This window comes from Belonocnema kinseyi, chromosome 1, assembly GCF_010883055.1.
Source record: "Belonocnema kinseyi isolate 2016_QV_RU_SX_M_011 chromosome 1, B_treatae_v1, whole genome shotgun sequence".
Classification (NCBI taxonomy): domain Eukaryota; kingdom Metazoa; phylum Arthropoda; class Insecta; order Hymenoptera; family Cynipidae; genus Belonocnema; species Belonocnema kinseyi.
The window spans coordinates 112459371-112484470 of record NC_046657.1 but is presented as its reverse complement, the minus strand read 5'-3'; the positions used below and the strand labels follow the sequence as shown (position 1 = coordinate 112484470).

At 23.3% G+C, this 25100-nt stretch overlaps 2 protein-coding genes across 6 annotated transcripts in view; one reads left to right on the top strand and one right to left on the bottom strand.

Annotated features, from left to right (window-relative positions):
• Nucleotides 1-16603, top strand: part of LOC117181270 (BTB/POZ domain-containing protein 1-like) — a 28898-nt gene extending 12295 nt beyond the window's left edge. For both annotated transcript variants that reach the window (XM_033374177.1, XM_033374946.1), the window contains exons 4-7: nt 2231-2390; nt 8400-8557; nt 12426-12660; nt 16197-16603. In XM_033374177.1, the coding sequence (XP_033230068.1) occupies nt 2231-2390; nt 8400-8557; nt 12426-12660; nt 16197-16361 (718 nt within the window). In that variant the 3' untranslated portion in view covers nt 16362-16603. The remainder of the gene's footprint in view (nt 1-2230; nt 2391-8399; nt 8558-12425; nt 12661-16196) is intronic.
• A 7718-nt stretch (nt 16604-24321) lies between these two features.
• The window catches only part of LOC117174495, a 231936-nt gene continuing 231157 nt past the window's right edge, over nt 24322-25100 (bottom strand). For all 4 annotated transcript variants that reach the window (XM_033363690.1, XM_033363672.1, XM_033363681.1 and 1 more), the window contains one exon: nt 24322-24913. In XM_033363690.1, coding sequence (XP_033219581.1) covers nt 24692-24913 — 222 coding nt within the window. In that variant the 3' untranslated portion in view covers nt 24322-24691. The remainder of the gene's footprint in view (nt 24914-25100) is intronic.

The window sequence follows — 25100 nt, the reverse complement described above, 5'->3', positions numbered from 1 at the left end:
TTAACCAAATAAATTAATTACAACAGTTCAATTTTCAACCAGAAAATGTAAATTTTTGACAATAAACATAATTTTCAACTAAATAGTTGAATGTTGAAACCAAAGAGACTAAGTCTCTACAAAAAAGTTTCATTTTAAACCTGATTACCATTTTTAACAAAACAAGACAATTATTTGCAACCAAAAAGACGAATTTTCAACAAAAAATAATATTCTTCTAGAAAACTGTCTGCGCAGATACATTTTTAATCCAAAAAGATGAATGTCTAACAAAACTGTTGATTTTTCAACAAAATAATTTAATTTTGAATCTGATATTACAATTTTTAAATTGAAAAATTGACAAATCTTCGATTAAAAAATCAATTTGGTATCAAATTGTGGAATTTTCGATCGAAAATATGAATTTTCTCGACCATTAAAGATACATTTTCTACTAAAAATTACCAATTTAAAAAAAAAGTATAAATTTTTAAATAAAAAAAAAAAGATTAATCTTCAACCAAAATGGAATAGTTATATTTTCAGTAAAAAAAAAATTAAACAAAAACAAAGCGAGTTTTCAACAAAGCAGTTATATTTTCAATAGAAGAAATTAATTTTCAACAAAAAATGTAATAGTTGATATTTAAACCAAAAAATATTTTAATTTTAAATAAAATAACAGTTGAATATAACGAAAAAAAAAGAATTTTAAAGAAAATACTTGAATCCTCGACTAAGCCAGATTAATTTTCAACCATTTAGTTCCATTTTTAACTAATTAAAAAAAGTATTTGCAACGAAAAAAGCCGAATTTTCACCCGAAAATAATCATTTTCTTCTAGAAAAATTTCTACGGAGATACATTTTTAAACCAAAAAGATGAATGTCTTACAAAAATGTTGAGTTTTCAACCAAATAATTTAATTTTAAATTTAATATTACAATTTTTAAATGAAAAAAATGATGAATCTTCCATTAAAAAGTCAATTTTGAATCAAATAGTTGAATTTTGGACCAGAAATAATGAATTTTCAACCATAAAGATAAATTTTCTACCGAAAATGACGAATTTTTGACAAAATGTCGAAATTCTTAACTAAAAAAAGATAAATCTTTAACCAAAATGGAATAATTATATTTTCAGTTTAAAAAAATACATTTTAAGCAAAAAACAAAGCAAGATTTCAACAAAAAAGTTATATTTTTAATAAAAGAAATCAATTTTCAACCAAAAATGTAATAGTTGATATTTAAACAAAAAAAATTCAATTTTACATAAAAAACATTTTAATATAACGAAAAAAAAAGATATTTTAAGAAAATACTTAAACCTTCGACTAAAAAAGATTAATTTTGAACTATTCAGTTGCATTTTTAACAAACGAAAAAAATTATTTGCAATAAAAAAGACGAATTTTCAACCAAAAATGATAATTTTCTTCTAGAAAAATATCTACAGAAAAAGGTACATTTTTAAACCAAAAGTATGAATGTCTAACAAAACTGTTGAGTTTTCAACAAAATAATTAAATTTTGAATCTAATATTAAAATTATTTAATAAAAAATGACGAGTCTTCGATTGAAAAGTCAATTTTGAATCAAATAATTGAATTTTGGACCAGAAATATGAATTTTCGAACATAAAGATAAATTTTCTACTCAAAATCACGAATTTTGAATAAAATGTATTCGTTTTTAACTAAAAAAAGATACATCTTCAACCAAAATGGAATAGTTATATTTTCAGTAAAAAATCATTTTTAAGCAAAAACAAAGTGAGATTTCAACAAAACAGTTACATTTTTAATCAAAGAAATTAATTTTCAACAAGATATAACTTTTGAACCAATTTAATTAATTTTTAACAAAATAGGTATATCGTCAAGTAAAAAAGATCAAGAATAATTGCTTCTAGGAAAATGGATACAGAAAGCGATACATTTTCAAAATGACATGATGAATGTCAATCAAAATTGGTAACTTTTCTACAAAATAATTTTGGACCTAATATTACAATTTGTAAATAAAAAAATATGAATTCTGAACGAAAAATTTAAAAGTAGAATTTTTAACTGAGAGGAATGAACGAATGTGAAACCCGCGATAGATATATAGGATTTTTTTTTAATTTTGTGACACTATTTTGGATCTCTGAAGTGAGTCCGAGACCTGAAAAATTAGATTAATTTGAATGAATTCGAAATTATTTATTCAGGAATGTTGTATATATAAAAAATATTTCAGATGGTCAGAGGCAGAATGTGTGAGACAACAACTTCCAGTGACCCCGGATAATCAGAGATCTGTTTTGGGCAGGGCACTTTCCCTTGTGCGATTTCCTTTAATGTCAATGGAGGAATTTGCAAGTGGAGCAGCACAATCGGGACTTCTCACTGATAAAGAGGTAGGTTTCATTTTCAATTCTATTTCTGATGTCAACGGCTCACGCACAGTCGGGCAAAAAAAGTCTGCAGACAGATACATTTTTAATCTACACTCTATTTTCGATGTTTATTTATTTATTTATTTTGTAATGAAAGCTTTTCAAATTTTGAAAAGATTTGTTTACTTATAATAGTGAATTTATTTTTTGACTAGGAATTTTACAAATTTTCAGAAAACAAATCTCTCCAACGTTGATTTCAACTGTTTTTTAATGAATTAGTTCAATTGTGATATCATTTAGTTTAGAATTCCTGATTAGAAAATCTTTCACTTTAAAAATGTTCCATTCAAGTTTTGAATTTTTTAAGTTTATATTTTTATTTGAAGAATTTTAAAATGCAGTTTTAAAGACTTTAACAAATTAAAATATTATATGTATAATATATATTTAAATAGAAGTATGAAGAATCGCTTTATTATTCTGAAACTTTCTCTTCTTTATGCAACTTTTAGAGCTAGAAATAACTTAACTTAATATAATTAATAAATTATAATAATATAGATAATTTTAATATTTATTTAGAATTTCGTAAATATTGCTTATTTAAATTCTGGATTTAAATTAATGAAATTTCAGTTTGATATTTTGTTACGATTTCATGACATTTTTTATGCAACCTTTCAGTTAAATTTCTTATACTGCTAGAAAATTTCAGAATCAAAATTTTAGGGGAATTTACAAAGAATTCTAGTCCTCACGCTGAACAGAAAATGGGAGACTTTTAGAGGAATAAGAAAATATATGCTCAAAAAAAGTTAATATAATTTCACAGGATTTTCAATTTTCAACTTTTTTAATTTGAAATAATTAATTTTTGAACAACATTCAATTTTAATTATATCGACACTTAAAACCTTCATTTGGAAATTCTACAAAGACGCCTATTATATTTGAAAGTTTCAATATAAAATTATTCAATTAAATTTAAAAATTCAAAATGTTATACATGTTTTATTTTTGTGTGCTGAAAATTAATATATTAAAAAAATGTTATTATAAAAAAAATAAACTTTCGAAATAGATTTAAAATCTCTAAAACTGTCAGGTTTTAATAGTTTTTTTAGCGTAAATGAGCATTTTTAAACAGAAATCCTCACCAAGTCTCTTAAATTTCTATAATTTTAAAGCGGTGTTAGGATTCTTCATCGAAAATGGTTATTTTTAATCTAAAAATTATTATATTTCAAAGATCAAAAATATTTCAACAATTATTTACCTTTTTTGGGTTCGTTAGCATTTTCATAAATAATAATTATTGTAAAAAATCCTTATAGTTCGAAAAATGTCTTCAATTTTTAACAGTTCTAGCTTATATTCACGTTTTTCATTAGAAAGCAGTTATTTAAAAAAAAAAAAACTGAAAAAAATTAGATTTCAAAGCAGATTCACAATTTTTCAACAGTTTTACGTTATGTTGACATTTTGCACTGGAAATCAGTTATTTTAAACAAAACCCGTTAGGTTTAAAGGAGGGTTTACAACCTTAAAAGAATTTTTTGTTTTATTATGCTAGTGTTATTTTCGTCGGAAATTGGTGTTTTTAAACAAAAATACAACGGTTTGATTATTTCATTGGTTATAGATTCATGATTTTAATTTAAAATTCATCTCTTTGGTTAAAAATTAAAATATCATTTTGAAAATTTGTTGTTTTTTTTATGAAAATTGATATTTTAAGCTGAAAATGTAACTATTTGGTTGAAACGTAATGTATTTTGTTAAAATTCGCCTTTTTTTGGTAGAAAATTAATGTTCTTGGAGGAAAATACACCTTAAATTATTTTATAATAATTTATGATAATTTATAATAATAATGTGTAATAATTTAATTTAATAATTATTTTATAATTTTATATTTTTTATATTGGAACAAAAATTTATTTTGATATCAGACGGACAAAAAGATTTTGGGAAAATTCAAAATTATTAAGATTTTATTTTAAATAGTTCATTTTTGAAGATTTCGGAAAATTTTTTTAATGAAATGTACATTTTTGAAGATTTAGAACAAAAAATGAGAAGCCTTTTAAGAATTTTTATAGTTCACGAAAACCAATTAAATTTTTCAAAGATTTATGGTCAAATTTGAAACGATCTCTTTATTTTGAAAAAGGAATTCTAAAAGAAAATTGAATCAGATTTACAAAATTACAAAAAATGCTATTATGCTTAATAAATATTTTAAAATATTCAAACAATTCCAAATTTTGAAACGGGAAGCTGAATTAAAATTATGAAGGGTTTCAAGAAAATAAAAAAACTGTCTGCAGATTCCCAGAAAAATGTTTAATGATTTTTTTATTGTGACAAATTAATTTTCGGATAACGTTCTAAAACATTTCTAAAGATTTCAAAAGTTAAAAATATTTCATCTTTAAACCATTCAATTTGAAATTTTTTAATTAAGAAAAAGAACTATGACTTAATATTTAGGAATATCTGAATATTCATCTAAAATCAGTAATTATAAATCAAATATTCAAAACTAAACAAAGAAACTAAACTTTAAACTTACAATTTTAATTGCTCGATTAGAAAAAATTGTATTTGCAAGTCAAATTGTTGAATTTTGGTGTATAAATAACTATTGAGCACCTATTATTCTTAGAAAAAATTTAAGTAAGTCGAAGAGATATTTAGAAGTTTTCAAACAATTCAAAATTAATTTAAAATTTGAGCTTTTTAAAATTTGTTAACGGCTCAAAAGAATTTCTTTAAGATTTATAGAAAAATTTTTTATGATTTTTTATTTTGAGAAATTAATTTTAAGAGAATATTTAAAAAGATTTAGAGATTTGCAAAATTATCAAAATTGAATGTGAATTATTTGAAGGAATTTTTTTAATTTGGTTGGATTTAAAAAAAAAATTTTGAAAAAATGCGAATTATTTTAAAAGATGTTTAGAAGTTCTGAAAAAATTATAGAAATAATTTAAGATTTGAAAGAATGGAAAATAAAATATAGATTTTAAGGATTTTTGAACTATTTTTAATTAAAATAATTTAACTTTTAATTTAAGAAGTATCTAGTTCATAAAAAAATGTAATCGTTTAATTTTTAATGTTTTAGCAGCAAATTGTTCAAAATGAGATAATTTTGAAAATCATGAAATTCATTCACTGATTCTTGAATTTAGAGCATTAAAAATAATAACGTGCATTCATATTTGTGGAACTGAATCTGAATCTTTGATCTCTGCAATTTATAGAAGTTTAAAATTTTATAATTTGACTGTTTAACTGCATTTAATTGAAAATTTTTCATTTGAAAAGTGTTAGTAGCTTTCATTTTAGATGTGTAAGTTATTGAAAATTTCAATGCAAAAATTGTTTGATTAAAAAAATTTTAAACTTCAATTTGAAAAGTTTAAGATTCAAGAGTTCCACTTTGAGTGTGTGTAATAATCTAATACTGTACATTTAAAATATTTTTTAATGCTTAAAAAACATAAAAAGTACAATTTCGAGGCATTTCTGGCTGAACTATTCAGCAATGTATAATTTACTACGTTTTCTTAACATATTTGTCACATAAATATATAAAATTATTTTCTTTTTATGTCATAATTTTATTTTTAAAGTTCAAGAGTAAGAAACCTGTGACTTTTATGCTCATGATGAAACTGAGAAAAATTCAAGATTGATAATTTAACATTTTATTTAATCAAGAGAGACGCATAAAATAACAGTATTCAAATTTATATTTGATATAAGCATAAGTAACTTCATTAATAAATAACAGTAAAAATTGTATTTTTCAAATAAATGAAAAATGAACATTTTTCTTTATTTTCATTGTCTTTTTTATACTAAAATAATCATTTTTAAAACCAAAACTTAGCATTTTTGTTTAAATAATTTGAAATCTTTTAGAACATTATCCGAAAGTTAATTTTTCACAATAAAAAATTTATTAAACATTTTTCTGGGAATCTGCAAAAAATTTCTTTATTTTCTTGAAATCCTTTGTAATTTTAATTCAGCTTCCTGTTTTAAAATCTTCCACGATCTACATTTAAAAAATGGAATTTTTCACAAGCTTAAAATTAACTTGGAATTATTTTAATGGTTGAAAATATTTATTAAGCATAATAGAATTTTTTTGTACTTTTGTCATTCTCATTCTATTTTCTCTTAGAATTCCTTTTTTAAAATAAAGAAATCATTTCAAATTTAACCATAAATCTTAAGAAAATTTAATTGTTCTCCTAAACCTTAAAAAAATTCTTAAAATTCTTAAAAATTCTTAAATTCTTAAAATTTTCATTTTTTGTTCTGAATCTTCAAAAATGTACATTTCGTTTTAATTTTTTCCGAATCTTCTCAAGATTTTAATTATTTTCGATTCTTTTCAAATTTACTGAAACTTCTACAAATAAAAAAAAAATTCGACAAAATTTTTTTAAAATCTTGCAGATTCTTTTTCGACATATTTTAAAATCTTCAAAAATTAACTATTTAAAATAAAATCTGAATAATTTCGAATTTTTCCAAAATCTTATTGTCCGTCTGATATCAAAATCATTTCTTTTTTCAAAAATTAAAAATAATTATTATAAAATAATTTAAGGTGTATTTTCCTCGAAAAACATTAATTTTCTACCAAAAAAAAGGGGAATTTCAACAAAATACAGTACGTTTCAACCAAATAGTTACATTTTCAGCTAAAAATATCAATTTTCATAAAAAAAACAACAAATTTTCAAAATAATATTTTAATTTTTAACCAAAGAGATGAATTTTTAATTAAAATCATGAATCTGTAACCAATGAAATAATTAAACCGTTGCATTTTTGTTTAAAAACACCAATTTCCGATGAAAACACTAGCATAATAAAACAAAAAATTCTTTTAAGGTTGTAAACCCTTCTTTAAACTTAATGGTTTTTGTTAAAAATAACCGATTTCCAGTGTGAAATGTCAACATAACGTAAAACTGTTGAAAAATTGTGAATATGCTATTAAATATAATTTTTTTCAGTTTTTTTTTTTAAATAACTGATTTCTAATGAAAAACGTGAATATAAGCTAGAACTGTTAAAAATTGAAGATGTTTTTCGAACTATAATGATTTTTTTAAATAATAATTATTTATAAAAATGCTAACGAACCCAAAAAAGGTAAATAATTTTTGAAATATTTTTGATCTTTGAAATATAATAATTTTTAGATTAAACATACCCATTTTCGATGAAGAATGCAAACACTGCTTTAAAATTATAGAAATTTAAGAAACTTGGTGAGGATTTCTCTTTAAAAATGCTCATTCGCGCTAAAAAAACTATTAAAACCTGACATTTTTAGAGATTTTAAATCTTCTTCGAAAGTTTATTTTTTTATAATAACATTTTTGACGCATTAATTTTCAGCACACAAAAATAAAACATGTATAACATTTTGAATTTTTAAATTGAATTGAATAATTTTATATTGAAACTTTCAAACATAATCGGCGTCTTTGTAGATTTTCCAAATGAAGGCTTTCATTGTCGATTTATTTAAAATTGAATGTTGTTCAAAAATTAATGATTTCAAATTAAAAAAGTTGAAAATTGAAAATCCTGTGAAATTATATTAACTTTTTTTGAGCATATATTTTCTTATTCCTCTAAAAGTCTCCCATTTTCTGTTCAGTGTGAGGACTAGAATTTTTTATAAATTGCCATAAAATTTTTATTCTGAAACTTTCTAGCAATATAAAAAATGTAATTGAAAGCTTGCATGAAAAATGTCATGCAATTGTAACAAAATATGAAACTGACATTTCATTCATTGAAATCCAGAATTTAAATAAACAATATTTAAGAAATTCTAAATAATTATTTAAATTATTATTTTATTGGTATTTATTAATTATATCAAGTTGAGTTATTTCTAACTCTAAAAGTTGCGTAAAGAAGAGAAAGTTTCAGAATAATAAAGCGATTCTTCATATTTCTATTTAAATTTGCAATTTTCATTTCCAGGTGGTGTCGTTATTTTTGTATTTTATCCTAAATCCAAAACCAAAAGTGGGGTTTGAAGCAATGCCGCGTTGTCGAATGATGGGAAAGGAACAAACAGTTTGCCGATTTCAACAAACTGAAAGCAGATGGGGGTATAATGGAACGAGCGATCGAATCAGGTTCGAAATATTGAATTTAATATGAAACACTTCAAATTCCTAAGCTTTCATGCCGAATTATATTCAATTTTTAACAAAAAAGGGTCAAATTCAATCAAATATTTGAATTTTCAAGACAAAAAGACAAATTATTTAGAAGACAGTTAAATATTCACCAAGAAAGTTTATTTTCAACCAAGAAAGATGGTTTTTCTACCTTAAAAAAAAGAATTTTCTACAAAAGAGAAAAGTTATCAAGCTAAAATGTCGAACTTACAACAAAAATGAGAATAATTTTATGCACAAAAAGATGACATTATGACAAAATAAATTAATTTTTTTACCAAAAAAGCAACGAATTTTCCATAAAATTTTTAAATTTTTAACCAGAAAGATGACTTCCACTAAGAAGGGCAAAGTTCTGTAGAAAAATATGAATTTCCATCTTATCCAATATACGCGATAAAGTTTTAATTAAATATAGAATAGTTGAATTTGCAGATTAAAAACAAATTTTAAACGGCAAATGTGAATTTTCAATAAATTTGTTAAATTTTCAAATAGAGCGAAGAATTCTCAAGTAAGAATATTAATTTTTCGCCAAAAAATATGAATTTTCAATCGAAAAATATGATTTTTTAAGCAATAAGTAAAAGATAAATTTTTCACTAAAAATAGCATAATTTAATTTTTAGTTTGAAACATTTATTTTCAACCAAGCATGAAACAAATTTTCATCAAAATAGTTGAATTTCCAACCAAAGAGATGAACCTTCAACTAAAAAAATGAATTTTTAAGAAAGTAGAATTTTTGATTAAAAAAACGACATTTTAAAAATATATGGAGTAGTATTTTCAACAGAATAATTAAATTTTCAAAAAAATCATAGAATTTTTAATCAAAAGAGATTAATTTCGACCCAAAAATATATTAGGATTTTCTACTTGGGTTTAAGTTTTAAATGTTATCTAAGTTCGTAACTTTATCGGTAATGATTTTCGGTATAAAACGCAACAACAAAAATGTAACCACTGAATGATAATCTGAAAAATCTTATGATTTTTCAAATTAAAAATATCAAATTCTGAAGAAAAACACTAGCATAAAATAAATAACAAAAAATTCTTCCCAACTGTAATTCTTCTGTGAAATTTAATGAATTTTGTTTAAAGTGACCGATTTCTGGTCAAAACCGCGATTTTACGGGAAAAGAGGAGCGCTTATTCTGCATATTTCAAATAAAGTAACGTATAATCTACTTTTCTTTTAAAATACAAATTCCCAACGAGAAACACTCAAATAATCCAAAATAGATTTAAAAAATCTAAATCTTGTTAAAATGATGTTTTTGCTTTGATAATGTCAATTTTGGATGTAAAATATCAACGGAACCTAAAACTGTTGCAAAAATATTAATTTTCTTTCAAATATAATAATTTTGAAATAAAAATTTCATTTTTCAACGAAAAGAACTAACAAAATTTGAAATTGTTCAATCTTTCAAAGTTTTTTATTTCAAACAAAAATGATTGGATTCAAATCTAATGATTATTTGTCTATAAATACAAATTTCAAGTGAAACACATAATATATAATACAACACATAACCTAAAATTGTTGAAAATACGTGGATCTTTTTTGAAGTATAGTTTTTATTTATTTATTTTATTTTGTTCAAATTGTAATGATTTTTTTATAATGCCAATTTTCTATGTAAAATTCTAACTTTACCTAGAATTGTTCAAACACTTTATGATTTTTTTTTAAATTGAATGATTTTAGTAATATAAATTGCATTCTTCAACGAAAAAAACCAGCGCAATCCACAATTGTTCAAGATTGTAAATTTTATTATTTTGAACAAAAATCATTGGATATAAATCTAATGATTTTTTATTTAAAAATACAAATTTCAGGCGAAATACAATAATATAACCCAAAGTTGTTGAAAATTAGAAATATTTTTTAAAATATAATACTTTGTTAATAAAAATACGAATAATATATGTCGAAAACACTAACATGCCAAAAAATTGATTAGAATTGTAAATCTTCATCGAAATCTAATGATTTTTGTTTAAAATAACCGATTTTCTATGAAAAATGAGAATATAACCTGAAAATGATCAAAAATCTTTCAAATCTTTTATTATTGAATTAAAATACCAATTTTCGATAAAAAAAACATTTACTTAATCAAAATTTGTTAAAAGATTCGAAATCTCGTTCAAATTATAATCATTTATGTTTTAAAATATGTACCAATTTTTCGTGGAAAACAGTAACATAACCTAAAATTCTTGAATCTTTAAAATCTTTTCTTTTTTAATTAAATTGCCAATTTTCGATAAAAAGAACACTTACATAATCAAAAATTGTTAAAAGATTCGAAATCTTGTTCAAATTTTAATGATTTATGTTTTAAAATATGTACCAATTTTTCGTGGGAATCAGTAACATAACCTAAAATTCTTGAATCTTTAAAATCTTTTCTTTTCTAATTAAAATGCCAATTTTCGATAAAAAAAACACATAATCAACAATTTTTTAAAGATTCGAAATCTTGTTCAAATTACGATTTTATTTTAAAATACAAATTGCTGGTGTAAAACGCCAACATAACCTAAAATTGTTTAAATTTGTAAATCTTCTTTCAAATCTTTTCTTTTTTAATAAAAATACCAATTTTAGGTGAAAAACACTAATATAATCAAAAATTGTTAAAAGATTCGAAATCTTGTTCAAATTTTAATGATTGTATTTCAAAATGCCAATTTTTTATTTAAACGCTAAAATAATCTAAAATTGTTAAAATTGTTGAATCTTCATTGAAAGTTTTTATTTTTCCATCAAAATAACAATTTTCGATTAAAAAAACACGTACATAATCAAAAATTTTAAAAAGATTCGAAATATTATTCAAAATATAATGATTTTATTTTAAAATACTAATTGTTGGTGCCAAACTGTAATACGCTAACACAACCTAAAATTGTTTAAATTCGTCAATCTTCTTTACTTTTATTTTTTTAATTAAAATACAATTTTCGATAAAAAAAACACTTAAATAATCAAAAAATGTTAAAAGATTCGAAATCTTCTTTAAATTATATTGATTTTATTTCAAAATGCTATTTTTTATGCAAAACGTTAAAATAACCTGAAATTGTTAAAATTGGTGAATCTTCTTTGAAAGATTTTATTTTTCAATTGAAATACCAATTTTCGATATAAAAACACGTACATAATCAAAAATTGTTCAAAGGTTCAAAATAATATTCAAAATATAATTATTTTATTTTAAAATACCAATTGTTCGTGTAAAATGCTAACACAACCTATAATTGTTGAAATTCGTGAATCTTCTTGTAAAATCTTTTATTTTTAAATTAAAGTACCAATTTCCGATAAAAAACACGTACATAATCAAAAATTATTAAAATATTCGAAATATCATTCAAATTATAATAATTAATGTTTTAAGATGTGTACCAATTTTTCGTGTAAAACGCTAACATAACCTAAAATTGTTAAAATTGTTGAATGTTCTGTTAAAGCTTTTATTTTTCTATTAAAATGACAAATTGTCGATGAAAAACACGTACATTATCAAAAATTGTTTAAAGATTCGAAATGTCGTTAAAATTATAATGATATTTCTCTTTTAAAATTTGTAGCAATTTTTCATGTGAAACTCTAACATAACCTTGAAAGTTGTTTACAAATTCTAAAACTTTATTATCTAATGATGTTTCTTTAAAAAATGTGAAACGGTCAAATTATTGACAAATTTATAATGTTTGAAATTTAATAAAAATTTATTGATTTTAAATATAATTGTTTTCCTCAGATTTTTGACAGATTTTTTTTTATTTTTGAAATTGACAGATTCTCCGCTGATAGGAGAATATTTTTAGTCGGTTATGGAGTTTACGGAAGCATTCATGGTCCAGCGGAATATGATGCCGTTATTGAATTAATTCACACAGCATCCGGAAAAGTGATAGCCACGAATTCGACTAGTTTTAGCTGTGATGGCTCTAATTATACTTATCGACTGATGTTCAAAGAACCTGTAGAAATATTGCCCAATACAATTTACACAGCCTCTGCTAAATTTGAAGTACGTATAATTTCTCAATTTATTAATTTTTATTTATCTCTGGTCTCACAGACGCTATGGCACAAAATATAGGGACCAAAGGGGAACTTTTTCTCACGCTCTCAGGGTATTTTTTGTCGTGCTTAAAGGACAACATATTCAGGATATATTTATAAGACTTCAAAATAATTCGAGATAAATTCAAATGAATCCAAATAAATTGGAAAAAATGTTTTAAAAAAAAATCGATTGATTTCCATAAAATTGGAATAATTTTAGAGTAATTTAAGACAAACGAGAAGATTTCGATGAAATTAATAAACATTTTGGTTGCGTTAAAAAAAAGTTAAATGTTGAATTTAGAAAAATTCAAGGGAATTCAACAAAATTTGATGAAATTCCTAAGTATTCAAGGTGAGGTTAACAGAATACGGGACAAAATAAATAAAATTTTTTTAAAAAAGTGCGTTGAATTAAATGGAATTGAATTCATTTAGAATAATTCATGTAAATTAAAAAGATTCGAGAGAATACCAAAGAATTTAAAAGAATTGAGGGTAAATTCCTAAAAAATATGAAATTGCATCAATTCTTTGAAATTCTACGAATTTTTTATCTTTTTTAAAATTTCTCTAAATTACTGAAATAAAAAATTTCTGAAAATCTTGTAAAAAATTCCAAAAATATTGCAAATTATTTGAAGTCCCAATAAATTACTGTGATGAATAAAAAATTTCTTGTAATCTTTGAAAAATACCTAAAATATTTCAACTCTTTTGAAATCATTTAAAAAATTGGGTAAATTTCATAAACTAAATTCCAAACCTCTTCAAATATTTGGAAGCCTAAAAATAGCTCACTTCTCGTGAATAAATTCTTGAAAATCCGCTAAAATATTATAAAATCCTGTCAAATTCTATATTGATATTTTCTGTATTCTTGAAAAATGTATTAAAATACATTGAGAGTTTTCAAATCCCTTCAAATTAATGAAATTAATTAAAAAATCCTTAGAATCATTTAAAATTTCCTAAAATCTTTCAAATTAAAAGGTCTTGAAATGACTTAAACGTTTTAAAAGCAGCATAAAATCCTGAAAATCCCTTCAAATTTTTTAAAATCTATTAAAAATTTCTTGGAATCTTTAAAAATACCCTGAAATTGTGATTGAGCAATGAATTAATTTATTTAAAGAAAAGTGACAAACGAGCTCTTTTCATTCAAAGAAGTGACTACAAAGTAATTTGAGAACAAAATTTCATTAATATTCAAATACCAAAATTTTAATATTGTGATATTTTTACATAAAGAATCTTTTATAAACGAAATAAAACAGTATTTCAGATGCAAATTAAAAAGTTATCAATTTATTTAAAACAAAAAATGTCTTTTCAGCTTAAAAATATGAATTTTTAACAAATTACTTGAATTTTCAACAGAATAATTAAATTTTGAACATTATAATTGTAATTTTTAAACCAAAGAGATAAATTCCCAACAAAAAGTGTTATAGTTTTTATTTCAATCAAAAAAGATGAATTTTCTACGAAAAAAAAGTTATTTTAAAACCTAAATGACGAATTTTCTCTACAAAAATTGAATTTTCAAAGCCAAGTATGACTTTTCAGCAAAAAATTAATTTTCTACGAAACTGATGCATTTTTACCCAACAACCATGCAATTTCAAACCTAGAAAATGATTTTGTTACTAAAAAAGGAGAATTTTCAACTAAAAAAAAAACAATCTTAAAAAATGCAAAAGTTACATTTTGAGTTAAAAAATTGGTTGAATAAAAGGCTTTTCGACTAAACACTTAAATTTTGAACAACAACCAAATTTTTTAACTTTATTAAATGATGAATTTTGAACTAAAAATATAAATCTTCCATAAAAAAAATGATTTTGTAAAAAAGTAATTCAATCCAATGTTTCAAAGAAAGTAGTTAATTACTCACGCAAAGAAGAAGAATTTCTAACGAATGTTGAATTTTTAGCAAAATAGTTGAACTCTCTACCAAATAGTTGAATTTTTATTAAAGAAAGATGAAATTTCTTTTAAAACAGATAAATAAAAAAAACTTAAAAAAATAGTTAAATTTTTATCCAAAGAAGATTTCAGTTCAGTTTCCAATACCAGAAGAAGAATGATAAATCATAAGTTAATTTTCTGTTAAATAGTCGAATGTTTTATAAAAATGTATAACTTTTTAACAAGATTGTTAAATTTTCAACCAAACAGTTGCATTTTTGTCCAAGAAAAATGAAAATTCTACTAAAACAGGCAAATTTTTAAATCATAAAAACAAATTTTCAAAAAAAAAAGAGTTGAATTTTTCTCCAAAAAGATTTCAATGAACTTTTCAACATAAAAAAGGGAATTTAAAAAAAATAGTAAATTGCAATAATTATACTGAAAAAAATGAACTTCTAAAGAACTTCTTTCAGAAAAAATAGTTTTCATCCAAAAAAGATTACAGTTGTCTTATCAACGGCAAAATGTGAATTTTAAACCCAAAATTACGAATTTTCAACAAAACAGTTGAATTTGAAACCAAATAATCAAGTTTTTAACTAAAAACATAATCTTCAGGACAAAGTTTTTGCGAATTTGCAAAAATTACGTACATGAGTAATGTAATTTAACCCTCAAAGTGCATACATGGTAAAAATCACGGTAAAGTGCATCGTGGGTATTCTGTACCCCAGCGTATTTAATCATGTATTATTTAACCCCTATTGAATATTTTGTCACAATAAAATTTTGCGATATAGTTTAAGGTATCTTTTATAATGCAGAGTTGATTTTAGCCATTTATTTTAAGTTTGTTAAAAAGATTATTTAAAAAAAAAAAGTGAAAAAATGGGGGTTTTCACTTAAAAATTCATAACTCACGCAATTTTAATCATTTTAATCTGAAAATTTATTATTACACTTTTGAAATAGTGTACTTTCGTAAAAAAATTTGCAACATGGGTGCTTTCAAAAAAGGTATTTATTTGTGCAGTTGAAAAGTCAATTTTATAATAAAATGATGAATCAGATTTTTTGCTTTTAAAGCGATTTATTATTATAAAAATTAAGGAACTTTGTCATGCAATACTATAAAAATAAAATAAATTGAACAAAGAGACTTATATGACTGTATTGTAATTATTATATTTTATTCAACACATCCGCAGTCTGCTCTCGCATGGCGTGATGCCGGAAGTTATAAGTCATTTATAAAGAAAAAAGTCTGAAATAATCGAGAAAAATAAATATTTTACTTCATATGATATACTGTCGTTAAAAAGTAAACAAAAATCAATAAAATTTTTTAAAAAATTGACTGCAAAATTACTTTTTCACTAACCAAGTGTACACTGGGTGTTCAATACCCCACGATTCTTTTACCTCCACTTTCAGTAGCTGCTATGGTTTATAAGAGTTTGAAAATTGCTTGGGGTCTCAGACACCAACAATGTACTTTTAGAATCTTGAAAATAGGGCCTGTGAGGCCTTTTATCTTTCTAATCAGTTTTAATTTTCTTACTCATAAGGCATATATTTTTTCAGGGTCCGGATTCACATTACGGCCTCAAAGGTCTTCGAAAAGTGACCGTGGATTGCGATTCAGGCCAGAGTAAAGTTAAATTTCAATTTAACTTCGAGGCTGGAGACAATAATGGGACTTGCGTCGAAAGTGGACAAATTCCTGAATTAATATTCTACACTCTGTAACAAAACCGTCAGAACGCAACATTCTTGGGAATAGAGACGAGAAATCATTCCGACTCGTTTCCTGAAAATAATTTTCTCTATTCGGTAAATTCTGTTCTAAAAAAATATATTCAGGATCAGAGAAACACAGTCTTTAAAGAAATTCAAAACGTGATTAGAAAATGCACCTTATTTCTGCGAAATGTAACTCAAATCGTGTGCGATGTTTTCAAATAATTTTATAATCGTACATACGCAAAACAGTATTTGTGGTCTCAGTCATTTTCAGTAAAAATTATAGATCATTTCCTGGATTGATCTCGTAGTTTAGAATCAAACTAAACATTTTACAATTAGAAATACATTTTTAATTTCTGATTATATTTTGATAGGATTAAGTTTTGAGTTTGAAATTATATATTTGGTATCTAGGAATAAAATGTTGAATTTGAAAAAAAGGACTCAGGAGTTTAGAATTTGATTTTGAACCTGAGATTCACTTTTTAGTTTATGGATGAAATCGAATTCAGAAACGTTAAAATTATACGTGAATCTTAAGAATCAAGAAAAAGTTAATTCTAATGAATAAACAATACTTGAAATGAATTTGGAAAAATTCAAGAAATTCAAATGTATTAAAATTAGTTCAGAAAAATTCAAAATATTTCATAGAATTATATTTCATGCTTAAAAAAATCAATCAAATTAAGTAAATTCGGAATAATTCAAAGAATTCAAGGGATTTTGCAAAAACATAAATTTTAATTCAATTTAATTAAAATGAATTAAAACAATTGAAAGAAATTTTAATGAATTTGCAAATATTTTTAATGAATAAAAGAATTAAAAACTTTTCATTAAATTTAGAAGAATTGAACGTATTCTAGAAATATACAAATAATTTGAAAGATCAAGATAACTCGTAGAGTTCGAAATAATTCGAGGATCAAAATATGAAAAAGTGTACAAAAAGTATAACGAAAAAATGAGCTCTCAACTGAATAGTTGAATTTTCTATCAAACTGTTGAATGTTCAGGCCAAAAAGATGAATATTCTACAAGAAATTTGAATTTTCAACAAAATAGTGATATTAAAAAAAAAGCAGATGAATTTTCAACTTGAATTTTTAACAAAGTAATTCAACTTTCGATCAAGTACTTATAGTTTTAAACAAAATTGATGAATTCTCAAAAAATAATTTAATTTTTGAAATGTCAGCCAAAGAATATGAATTTAAATAAAAACGATTGATTTTAACCGAAAAACATAAAGTTTCAATAAAATAGTTGAATTTTCAAGCAAAATAGATGAATTCTGAAACAAAATAAAATTGATTCTATCAAATTGTGGAATTTTAAAGCCATAAAGATAAATTTCAGACAAAAAAGTTGAATTTTCAACCAAAATAATTATATTTTTTTAATCAGACATATGAGTTTTCAACAAAAAATTTTATTTTCAACCAAATAGTTGAAGTTTCAACCGAAAAATATGAATTTTCATTCCAAAAAGATTAATCTTCTACAAAATAGATAAATTTCAAACAAAAGAAACTTATTTTTACCAAAATAGTGTAGTTTCTAACCAAAAAGAACAGAATTTCTAAAGAATAATTAAATTTTTTACCCGAATATATAAATTTTTAACAAAAAATTTGATATTTAAAATATATAAATTTTCAACCAAGTGAGACGATTTGTCAACTTAAACGATGAATTTTCGACAAAAAAATTCATTTTTTAAAGATGTAATTCAACTGTTAATCATGTTGAATTAAAAAAAAAATTTAATGGGAGTTTAGGTTTTCTGAAAATTAACAAAAAAATCCAGTGAATTACAATTATTAAAATAATAAATAATAAATAATAAAAATAAATTCGCTAATATTCAAGAAATTGAAATGAATTAATTGCAAAATTAAAATTAAATACGAAAATTCTGAAATAATGCCAGGAATTCAAAACAGTTGAAAAAAATCTCTAAGAATTTCAAGAATCAAAATATGATTTTTCAAACTAAAAAAAGTAATTCTCAACTAAATAGTTGAATTCTCAAGACAAAAAGATTAATTTGAAATTTTTTTAATTTTATGCAATAAAGTTGAATTAAAAAAAGAAGATAATTTTCAACGCAAATAGTTGAATTAAAAAAAAATCAACGAAATAATTCACAAAAAAAAGACATAAATTTTCAACTTAAATTTTTAATAAACTTAGATTTCAACCACGTAGTTCCATTTTTAATCATTAATCATTACTTTTCATTGAACAATGTAACTGTTGATATTTGAACAACCAGAATATTATTTTATATATAAACAATTGATTTCAACCAAAAAACACAAAATTTTAATAAAATAGTCAAAAAGTCAAACAAAAAGATGAATTTTTAAACAAAATAAATTACATTTTCTACCAAAAAATTGACTTTCAACGTAAAAATATACATTTTCAACAAAAATTATTTTTTAACTAAATAGTTGAATTTTTATATTAAACTGTGGGATTTTAAAGCCATAAAGATAAATTTCCGAAAAAAAAGTTGAATTTTGAACCAAATATCTAAATTTTTAACCAAAATAGTTAAATTTTATGTCAAAGATTTGAATTTTCAACCCAAAAAATTCATTTTTTATCAAAATAGTTTAATGTTCAACCAGAAAAATAAGAAAACTAATTTCTAAATAATAATTTGTTTTTTAACCCGAAAATGTGATTTTTCAACAATAAAGTTGTTTCGTTTGTTTCCCGAAATATAAAAAAATGTAAATATAAAAAAGATGTTTCAACAAAAGAGTTACATTTTTTAAACTAGAATATGATTTTTCGACAAAAAAATAAGTTTTAAACAAATAATTCAAATTTTAACTGAAACAAATTAATTTTCGACGAATAATTTTCATTTTTAACAAATAAAAATGTCTGCAACAGATGAATTTTTAAACCAAAAAGTTGAATTTTCAACTAAATATTTGAATTTTTAACCAAAATAGTTCAATTTTATGTAAAAAATTTGAATTTTTAACCAAAAAAATGCATTTTTTATCAAAATAGTTCAATGTTCAACCAAAAAAAAACTAATTAAAATTTTTTTAAAATTATTTTTATCCTTTTAAATTAAAAAAATTTCCTTAAAATCTTCCACATTAATTTTTTATAATTTCATAAATATTCAGGGTGACGGTTTTAATCAAAGTACAAAATTCCCGGTCATTTTCCGGGGTTTTCCCGGTTTGCAAATATTTTTCCCGGTCAATAAAATTTTAAAAATCGAAATATAAAGTTAAACAATAAAAGTACAAGTAATGAAAAAAACGACAAACTAAAGCATTCAAAGTGGAGCTCTTGAATTTTTAACGTTTTGAAGTTTAATAGTTTTTAAATTCGAAAATTTTCTATTGAATTGTTCAATAATTTAAACGTATAAACTGGAAGGTACTAACACTTTCCAACTGAATAGTTTCAAGTTTAATGAATTTAAACTGCAAAATTAAGAATTTTTAACATTCATAAATTATAGAGTTAAAAGATTTAGATAAAGTTCAAAAAATTTCAATCCAGGTTAACATTTTCAATACTCTAAATTAAATAATCAATCAATTAACTTTAAAAATAGTCAAAATTATATTATTCAGTTATTTTAGGCCATTAAATATTTTAAAATAAAAATTTTTTCAACTTAAAAGTTCTTAAATTAGAATTTAAATTATTTTCATTTTAAATAATTTAAGCTTCCTTGAAAAGCTTTAAAAATGCATTTCAAAATATTGAGAAATCCAGAAGTAGTTAAAATTTTTTTCAAATTTAGCTTTATTTTTGAAATTTTTTCAAAACTTCGCAATAACTTAAAAAAATAATTGAATTTGTCCTACAAATTTTAGAAAATCCTGCGAATTAAAAAAATTTCCTTAAAATTTGTATTTCTGAATGACAATTGAGCACTTATTATTTTTAGAAAGAATTAGAGTAATTTTAAGAGATATTTAGTAGTTTTAAAAAGATTAAAAATTAATTTAGAACTTGAAATGATTTCAAATAATTTTAACGAAGTGTTTTTGCCGAAAAATGTTGGTTATTCGTAACAAATTTTCGGTGCAAATACTCACAACCGAATTTAAAACAAAATGTAGATTTTTGCAGTTTACACAAAATTTAGAGGCTTTTTAAGCATTGTGAAAGGCTCCAAGCGAATAAAAACATTTTCTTAAAATTCCTAGGAAAATTGAAAATGATTCTTCATTTTGAAAAATTATTTTAATAGAACATTTAAAAATATTTCAAGAGAATTCCAATATTATCAAAAACGATCCGGGGAGAATTTAAGGATTTAAACATTTTTTGAAAGATTTTCTAAAAATTGCAGGAAAAATTTTATTCAGTTTAAAATAAGTTTAGAAGTTCTGAAAAATTTTGTCACAAATTCCGTTCAAATTACTTGATAACATTTTAAGCTATCAATTAATTTTGAATCTTTTCAAAACTTCTGAATATTTCTTAAAATTACTCAAAATTTTTTATAAATAATACGTGTTCAATTATTATTTATACATCAAAATTCAAGAATTTCGTTTACAAATTAAACATTTTATTAAGTAGAACAATAAAAATTGTGACCTTAAAATGTTAAACGCTTTTCGAAATTTTAACAATTCGAAGCTTTCCATGTCAAACAATTAAGTTTCAAATTGTTTACTTTTAAATATTTAGCTTCAATTTAGTCTTCTTAAATTAAAAGTCAAATATTGCTAAATATTAAATAATTATCCTTTTTCTTAATCAATTTTTTTTAATTAAATGAGTTAAAAATTGAAAAATTTAGACTGAAAAATATTTTTAATTTAATAAAATCCTTTAATTACGAATTAATTACGAATCTGCAAAATTCTTTAACTTTCAACGGATTTAGAATCATTTCATCAAATCTATTATTGTTGAGTTTTTATTGCCTAAAGTGCAGGTCCATTTTAAAAATTATTTATTTATATTTACAGTTGATAAAATAAAACTGTTTTTTATCAAAAATTTGGAACTTTAAACGTTTTTAATTTTTAATTGTTTAAGTCTTAAAGACTGGACGTTAAAATTCTTTAAATTAAAAATATAAGCTTAAAAATAAAAATCTAAAATAGAGAATTTTTCATGTAAAAGATTTTAAAATTACGCATTATAAGCTGAATGATATCATAATTTAAAAAGATATCAATTCAATTAATTATTTTAAAAACTGTTGAAATCGATCTTGGACAGATTTTTCTTCTGTAAATTTGTAAAATTCCCGGTCAAGAAATAAATTCATTGTCATTTCCCGGTTTTTCCCGGTCCAGCGACGACCCTGATATTTCTAAATATTCTCTTTAAATCAATTTTTCAAAATAAAAAATCATTCTCAATTTTCCAAGGATATGGTTTTTGTTCTTCTAACACGTAGAAATGTCATTTAAATTATTTTTAATCATTTCCAATTTTAAAGTAATTTTGAATGTTCTTTTTAAACTTTTAAAAATCTCTTCTACTTACTCGAATTTTTTCTAAGAATAATAGATGTTCAATTGTTATTTATACATCAAAATTTAAGAATTTGACTTAAAAATTAAATTTTTTGAATACAACAAATAAATTTGCAACGTTCAAAGTTTACTTTTTTTCACAGTTAAATGATAATTGAAATTTAATAAATGTCTTTAATTATGAATATATTATTTTACAGTCATTTAAAAATTGAAAGTAGTTGATAAAGTTTCAATCAGGCGTTTACATTTGTTTAAATAATAAGATTTTTCAATTGAAACAATTTAATTTTTAATGTTAAAATATGGAAATTCTATAATTAAGAATTAAAAGTATTTTCTATCAAAAATTTTCTAATTTAAACGCTCCTAATTTTTAATTGTTTAAGTCTTTTAAGCTGCATTGAAAAATTCTTCAATTTGAAATGTACGCTTAAAATTAAAAATCTAAAATTATAAATTATAAAAAAAGGCGTTTGAATTACGCATTCTAGACTGAATGATATAATTGAAAAAGATAAAAATCGAACTAATTATTTTTAAACAACGATTGAAATCAAAGTTTAACAGATTTTTTGTTATAAAAATTTGTAAAATTCCCGGTCAAAAAATAAATATATTGTCATTTTCCGGGGTTTTTCAGTCTCATAAAATTCCTGGGCATGTCCCGATTTTCCGGTTCAGCGGCCACCCTGAAAATTCATTTGTTTTGTTGAAAAATCTTTTTTTTTGGGGTTGGAAATCTTTTTTAGATAAAAATATCAACTTTTTTCTTGAAAATTAGCCTTTCATTGAAAAATTCATCCTCTTTAGTAAAAGATTGCATTTTTCCGGCATAAAAATGAAATTGTTTGATTGAAAATTCAATAATTTGATTAGAAAGTAGTCTTCTGTTTATTAAAAATGCGATGGTTTTATTAGAAATTCGTCTTTTTGGGTTCAAAATTCAAATATCTTCGTAGACAGTTTACTTCTTATTTAAAGCTCATATTTCGATGTTGAAAATTAAGACTAAAATATTTTTTTGATGAAAATTCAATTATTTTTTTTATTTATTTAAAATTTGGATTTTTCGGAAAAATTTCATCTTTCTTGTATAAAAATGTATCTATTTGGTTGAAAATTCAACTGCAAGGGTAAAAGTTGTTGTTGAAATTTAATTTTTTTGGTGAAAATTCATATTTTCTGGTTGGAAATTGAGACTTTTTTATAGGAAATTCGTGTCTTGGCATAAATGTCTAATAATTTAGGTAAACTATTTTTTTCTTTGATTTTTTTTTGTTTTGAAAACATGTCTTTTATGTTTTAAAATTAATTGTTTTAAATGAAATTTTACCTTATTTGATTGAAATATTAACTATTACACTGTTTCGTTGAGAATTCAACAACAAATAAATTTGAAATTTTCCAATTTTTATTGATTTTAGTAGTCAGGGAATATTATAAAAATGAGGTTTTTCGTTTAGGGATAAAATTTGGAAAAATATGAAGAGGGTTATAAACAAATGTAAAAACTAATAAATTACTTAGTTAATGTCGTTTTATGTACAAAGTTTACATGGCAGTACAGAATCGCAAAAGTCCAAAATCGTAAAAGTAAAGTCCTATTTTTTTAAAATGATAAATAGGAAAAGGAATAAATTTAAAAAGAAGGCAGCAGCTGGCAAATCAGCTTTCTAAAAAATTCGTCCCTGCCATTTATAATTTTATGATTTATATTAGATTATACGGAGATTCGCCTTTTCTGCTTTACATTTTCGAAGACTCGAGACTATTCTGCATTAATCTAAGGTAGCGTTTTTATTTAATTTATAATTATAATACATAAATTAGAGCGTGAGTACGAGACGCGTATTGTCAGAGAGACCAAGTACACTTTAAATTTACAATGTTACGCGCTACTCGGGGTTATTTCTTAATTTTTATAATTTACCATTTATAATTTATAATCGACGTCCAGCCGTTTACATGGTAACGAGTTTCTAAGGCCTCTGGATTCGCTATCTAAGAACTAAAAACTGGGACCGATCGAGGGTCTTTCAATACTCAACATTCTTTTATTTTAGAATATTTTGTACCGAAGATATTTTTATAAACATTAAAATGAACTGCGTCAGAATTTTTTTCCAATTGACCACTACCGAGGGGTTAACCACTACCAATCTTGATGTACACCTGAATTCAAAATAAAACAATGAATTAATCACCATTTAATTGAGTTTAGAATTCAGATGAATTCGGAAAAATCCAAAGAACAATTTAGAAAAATTAAAAAGCATTCATGTGAATTCGCAAGGAACCGAAAAAATGCAAGTTAATTCCAAATAAAGAATTAAATTAAACTCAGTAGAATTGAAATGAATTTGGAATCATTAAAAAAATTAAAAGGCATTAAAATCAATTTAATAAAATGCAAAGAATTCCGTAGACTAAATCAAGAAATTAAAAAAATTCCGACGAATTAAAGAAATTCAAAAAGATCAAGTAAATTCACTAGAATTCAAAATATTTCAGCAAAATTTAATTTCATTAACGGAAACTGAGGTAAATTCAAATGAATTCAGAAACAGATGTACACTTCAATTAGGTAGTGGCTAACCACTCGAGCATTAATTAATTAAAATCGAAATTAAATCTGTTGCAAAATGGAAAAATAATGAATTTCTAGAAAGGTGTAAAAAATAGAAAATATTTACTTGGGGGCTCGCGAAAGAACTGGCCGTTTATCAAGATTGGGGGATAATTTGTTGTTGTTTTTTTAAAAATTAAATTAGGGAGTATCTAGCGCACTATCGCGGGACTTAGTCTTTTTTGGCAGAGGAGCATCCTTATTATTGTCACTATTCACTTTTCACTCGAATCGTTCCTAGATGCTCGCGATTTGCTCCTGATTTTTTTGACTTTCATCGCCGCGAACTTTTTCTTCTTGGGCTTGGGGGTGATTTCGCAGCTGCAGCCACTCCGTACTCTTATGTAGTCGAGGGTCCAGGTGGAACCGCTCGCTGCGCTACCGAGGAAGGCAGGGAACTGTTGCTGCTCATGGTGATGCCTCATGTGTTCTCCTTTCTTTAAAAAGAAAAAAAAATCCGAATTTATTTCGGTTTTAGGCGAATAATTTAAACAGATCCCTGTTACCGACATTAGGGTTCAAGTGCGTGCTACATGGTTCGAGTCCATGTTAAACGGTTCGTATCTGTGCTAAAGGTTTCACAGACTTATAATTCCACAATGCTCTCAAAAGAGGGGAAATAAA